The 6,044-nt window shown below is 39.5% G+C and overlaps 1 protein-coding gene across 1 annotated transcript in view; it reads left to right on the top strand.

The window, feature by feature from the left end:
* The first annotated feature begins 1,376 nt into the window (after positions 1–1,376).
* slc26a6.2 (solute carrier family 26 member 6, tandem duplicate 2) overlaps positions 1,377–6,044 on the top strand; it is a 15,623-nt gene continuing 10,955 nt past the window's right edge. Inside the window, 8 exon segments of the mRNA XM_088649193.1 lie at positions 1,377–1,487; positions 2,907–3,082; positions 3,351–3,515; positions 3,935–4,087; positions 4,165–4,247; positions 4,338–4,485; positions 4,569–4,682; positions 5,899–6,029. Of these exon segments, the coding sequence (XP_088505319.1) occupies positions 1,379–1,487; positions 2,907–3,082; positions 3,351–3,515; positions 3,935–4,087; positions 4,165–4,247; positions 4,338–4,485; positions 4,569–4,682; positions 5,899–6,029 (1,079 nt within the window). The 5' untranslated portion in view covers positions 1,377–1,378.

The following is a 6,044-nucleotide window of genomic DNA, read 5'->3' as shown; positions in this document are numbered from 1 at the left end:
GAATTTGGATTAACAAAAAACAGTACATTAAAAACAAAGCTGTATTTTGACAAGAATGTTTGAATACGTTGTCACATTTCTTGAGAAATATATTATTCAGGCTTTTGCAGAGACATAATGAGGTACACATATTGTTTGAGTTGCAGGTTGTTTGAGCCATGGCGCAGAGGAGACTGGTGGACTACAGTGTCCACAGGGACGTCCTGGATGAAGACGCAGTCAATGAACTGGCAGAGAAGTCGGAGTCAAAAACGTCTCTGCGTGCGAAAGTCAAAGAGTCGCTGAGGTAAACCTCTTCACATCGAGGTGACTGTGCAGCTCACCTCGACTCCTTTTCTGTATTTCTAAAAGTGTTGGGGTCACATCCTGTGGATTTGGCCCTATAAAGTAATGAATAAGCCCTCATTTTTAGACAGTTATAAAAATATATATATCCTGCATACTAAATTATCTGTACCTGTTACAGAGCGAACATAAGACAAGCTGTTTAGTGAAGAAATCACATTTCTTTAAAGTCTCCTTTGAGTTTTTAACGATTCCATGATTGTTTTTTGACCAAGAAATTAGTTGAAGTTTGATGGAAACTATTTTATTGATTCCTGCAATGTGCACAGTGAGCCCTCAGACTTTAAGCTCTTACAGTTGACACAGAAAATGCTATTTAACTTTTAAACTATTTTGTAACTGGAAGAAAGTAAGCATAAAAAATTGACTCTCACTCGTGTTGGTTTTCCTGCCACTGGGGCGCCACCTCAGGTGCTCGGGTCCAAGACTGAAGAGCTGCCTGCTGGGTGCACTTCCTGTCGTATCGTGGCTGCCTCGATACTCCATCAGAGAAAATGCTTTGGGTGACCTGGTGTCTGGAATCAGTGTGGGGATCATGCAGCTGCCTCAAGGTATTTATCACTTATTGCAAATGACAGCATGAATGACGGGAGAAATCAGTATTTGGCTCGTTCAGAACGGCGTCCGCTCTTCTCAGCACACAGGGGGTTGTTTTAAAACACCTTCAAGAACCAGACAAAGATCTCCTGTTTATGAAGTCTGGTTCCTTCTGTCTGTTCATGTATACCCGACAGCTGTTTGGGGAGCACACATCACTTTCAGGACTGCTTGTTCTTCTTTACACGAAAAGTTGTTCTTAATGAACTCAACCTTTACTTTTTGCGTGGTTTTTCTGTATTGTAGAATACATTTGGAGCCAATCAAACACCTCCCTGCTGGTGTTATAAGACAAATACAAAGCATAATAATACACCTGCTGGAAAGCTTTGCATAGTTTTGTATTTTTGGTAGATTTAGGTCTGAACAGAATGTTGTATTGCTGTTCTCTCCCGTCAATGCATCATCCAGTTGGTGTTCTTTCACCTCTGCAGGTATGGCCTATGCCTTGCTGGCAGCGGTTCCTCCAGTCTTTGGTCTGTACTCCTCCTTCTACCCGGTCCTGGTCTACTTCATCTTCGGCACATCCAGGCACATCTCAGTAGGTATGTACTTCATGGTGTGCTCTATCTGCTCAGACTTTTGAAAGATGGATATTTGTTTTCATCATCTGGCTTGTACAGTAAGATCTGAGTGGTCAAAATAGTTTGAGGCAACAAAGGGAGGTTATTTCACATCTTAAGTTGAAGTGTTGGGATGTTTAGTTTTTTTTTTTTTTTTAATTTTGCTGTATTTTTTCCACAAGATTTCAAGATATAAAACTCAGTACTGTGGACTATCTAAAATGTAGGGAACATGCTCTAGTTTTGTTACTTTAATGGTGGACAAAAGCTGCATATCAGTTAAAGTGGTTGTTATGAGTCTGTTAATTATTCTTAAGTGTGTTCTGGATTCAATATCAAGTCAACCGTTAGTGTGGCATCTCCGAGAAGAATTATTAGGAACAAGAGCAATCGGAGGGTAAACATGGATACATATTCCACATTCAGTTCAACTGCCTTTATTCATTTATTTAGTTTGGTGATAATTTGTAAAAACAAAGAACACAAGATACGACAATATATTGCAAAATGAAAATGTTCTATTGTCGCAATTATTTTGATCCAGATCACCACCAAAGTTTAATGGGTTCTTCCTTTGATCAAAATGCACCTGTGTACCCATTGTAATGATCTTTTCATTAGTTTTTGAGATATCTTGTTAACAGACAAATAAACAAATAAACCCGGGTGATTTTATAACCTCCTTGGCGGAAATAATAAAATAGCCTCTGTTTGACTTGGAGCAGCTGATGTTGTTAATGACCACGTGACTGCTCACTGTGCTGTAATAGCTACCAGTAGATAAACTCTCCTCTTGTCCTCATGCCAAGGCCATGATCCACTGAGAAATTCTGTTTATTTTTATTTATTTTTGTGCATATAATATGAGTCCTCAAATGAAATGAAAATATACAACTGCTCTTTTTTCAACCAACCAACCAAAACGTTTAACTTAAAGTTAATACAATTGGAGAAAAAACCCCTAAAAAAAATGCTCTCAAATGTTATACCAAAAATGTTTAAAGAACTTCGACTTAGTAAAAATATAATTAATAATATAATTGGGAATGCAAATAAGACTCTCATTAAAACAGATGAAACTGATTATAAAACACCCCAAAAAATCAATCCAAAAAATTAAGTACTAAACTAATAGAGCATTAATAATGGATAAAATTGTGTCTTCTTTTGTGGAAAACTAGGTTGAAGGCATACAATATATTAGAAGCTTTTCTCTGAATAGCTGCATCGAGGCTGTGGTCCAAACAAAAACAATGGACTGCGTTCATGGACTATTTTTCCCTGATAAAATCATTTCATGCAACCTTGGTAAAACATATGTAAGACTATGTCATTGATGGAAAATGTACTTAAATGAGAATCTTTTAATATATTTTAACTTTGTCTCTTGGTCGTCCTCAGGAACATACGCTGTGATGAGTGTGATGATTGGAGGGGTGATAGAACGACTGGCCCCTGACTCAAACTTCATAACATGGGACAATGTGACCAACGCCAGTATTGTTGACACGGCTCTACGTGATGCAGAGAGAGTCCGAGTGGCTGCGGCTGTCACCTTTGTATCGGGAATCATTCAGGTAAAAATAAAACTGGACGTCAAATCATTTCAAAAACACTGAGGAGAAAACAACTCACTGGGTTTTAATTTTCACCTGGGATTGTGTCACATTACTTAAAGCGGCATTGTATACATTTAAGTGTGCCTGTGTTGTACATTGGGTGGCAGTATTGAGTCACTTTAGCACCTGGTTTTTTAGAGGTTTTTTAGAAGCTTGTGACCTGGTCCTTGATCGCTTTTGAATGATGTTATCAGCAGCTTTCCTTCAATGTGTTTATTTGATGCAGATCCTGCTCGGTCTGGTCCAGTTTGGTTTCGTGGTGACGTACCTGTCAGACCCGCTGGTACGAGGGTACACCACAGGAGCAGCCATCCACGTCATTGTGTCACAGCTCAAGTACACCTTCGGCATCAATCCCGAGAGATACAGTGGACCGCTGTCCTTGATATATGTAAGACAAAACACAGTCTTAGGGTTAGGGTAACCTAACCCTAAGTTTAACCGTTTAGAATGAAGGTGATGGAAATAAACTGCTTATTTTGTCATTAACCTCATCAAAATACACGTCATAATGAACATAGAAAATGTCACATCTTTATATTTCAGAAAATATACGTCTGTTCTACACTGAATGAAAATACCTCGTTAATATTTTCTCAGTTAAACATTTAGCAACTTTAGATCCATAAACAACATGTAATAACTGTTACTCACCCAATTTGATCAAACAGTTTGTCTTGAAAAGAGTTTAGTTATTTTTTTCCGTGTTTATTCACTTTTTGTTCCAAAATACAACTGATCCTCCGATATGTGCACATAAAAGCATCCTGATGTTTCACCTCGATATTTTTCTACTATTTATCTTCCCAGACTGTGGTGGAGTTGTGCTATCTCCTCCCACAGACAAACATCGGCACCCTCGTGGTCAGCATCGTCGCCATTGTTGGACTCATTCTGGCAAAGGAGCTCAATACGTGCTTGAGTAAAAAGCTGCCGGTTCCTATTCCTGTGGAGCTGCTCGCTGTGGGTACACAGCAACAAACCCTGTGTTATAAACTCTCTGTGCAGTATAATGCATCTCCCTGTGTCTGTTTCTACAGGTGGTCATTGCTACAGTCATTTCCTGGCAAGTTGATTTAGAGGGGAAATATCAGGTGGATGTTGTGGGATTGATTCCCTCAGGGTGAGAAATAAACACACAGAAGCAATTATACACTTATGAGGGGTAAAGTTTGTGATGAATCTTGTGCATTCTTCTGTCATTGTTCGCCAGTCTGCAGCCGCCGGTGGTCCCAGACTTGTCTCTGTTTGGTCAGGTGATCGGGGACGCCTTTGCTCTGTCTGTGGTTGGTTACGGCATCGCCATATCTCTGGGACGAATCTTTGCCCTGAAATATGGATACAAGGTGGACAGCAACCAGGTAGGAAGAGGACTGATGATTGTATTACATGATTATATCACATGGTTATAAGTGTGTGTGTGTTTATGTCTTTCGTGATCCAGGAATTAATTGCTCTGGGTCTGAGTAACTCTGTCGGAGGGTTTTTCCAGTGTTTTGCCATCAGCTGCTCAATGTCTCGCAGTTTGGTCCAGGAGAGCACGGGAGGAAGGACTCAGGTGAGGACAGTTCTGCTGAAGTGTCGCTGAGCATGACTTGATAGGTTGAATACCTGTGAGGCAGGAAGAGGGTTCAGAGTAAAAACTCACCAAGTCTGCATTACAATTCTTAATGACTTACTGTAGATCATGTAAAAAAAAGAAGGAGCATCCATAGAGACAAAAAATATATATTATATATAAATATATATATAAAAACATTAGAAATTATCTTACGTGTGATGAATAATAGCATTTTTTCAAAGAAAGGCAATTTAGAATTTAAGGGGGGTGATAATGTTTGAAACCTGTAGAACATATGTTAAATATCGATGTGTGTCAGTTTTGGGAGTGAGGTTATGGATGTTAAGATGTCAAATAATTAAAGGTTATGCTGCGAATTGTGAATTTGATATTTACTTAATATCCGAAACGTGATTTCTAACTTGAACTGTCATTTAGTTTTGCATTTGATTATTGATCTTTGTTTGTAAACCTTTGATGGTGCAGGATCGGCAAAATAAGCCAAGTTTTTCTTGCTGCTTTGTATAAATACAATTGAAATAAAACTAACTAAACTAAAACTAAACAAAACAAAACAAAAAAAACCTGTATGAATGCGTACAGGGATAACATGCAAACTCCACACAGAAAATCCACACTAGTCAACAGGTTCAAACCAAGAACATTCTCACTCTGAAACAACAGTGTTAACCACTGACCAGTAGTGTTGTCCAGCTCCAAAAATATGCAGAGTGTTCGGTTTGGAACTGACAATTTTCACATCGGTGTCTTCATCTGCCTTCAACCACATCCCTGGCACAAATGAAAGGTTAAACGCAGTGAAACACTCATTCTAATTAACAGCACCGGGGTAAAGTGGCATCGTTAAAAAACACTTAGGGGATCGATTCTTGGCCCCCCTGATTGAACTTCACCCGCACAAATACAGATCTTCTGAAAGGTTAAGCTGATCTATTCTGGCAACACCATTAATCAACCAGACACATTGGAGAGGAGAGGAGAGGAGAGGAGAGGAGAGGAGAGGAGCGGAGAGAGCAGAGCTTGAACTAAAGTTGTTCAGACTCCTCTTGTAATCATGCACCAATTCAACCTAATACCCACTCCATCATTGGTCTCTTTGTTGCTCTTCTTTCTGGCTCTTCCTCTGATCTTCTCTCCTGATTTGCATTCATCACACGTCCACTCTCCCCCTCTCTCTCTCTCTTCACTGCAGGTCGCTGGAGCTCTGTCGGCAGTAGTTATCCTTTTCATCACGCTCTGGATTGGTACTCTCTTTGAAGATCTGCCCAAGGTAATTCGACTATTCACCTCTGTACACAATCACGAGCATGTGTCCAACTCTGAGTGTGAATGATTGTG

Source organism: Lipophrys pholis (assembly GCF_963383615.2).
Source record: "Lipophrys pholis genome assembly, chromosome: 8".
Classification (NCBI taxonomy): domain Eukaryota; kingdom Metazoa; phylum Chordata; class Actinopteri; order Blenniiformes; family Blenniidae; genus Lipophrys; species Lipophrys pholis.
Note: the sequence above shows the minus strand (reverse complement) of the source record. Positions and strands in the feature narration are given on the sequence as shown.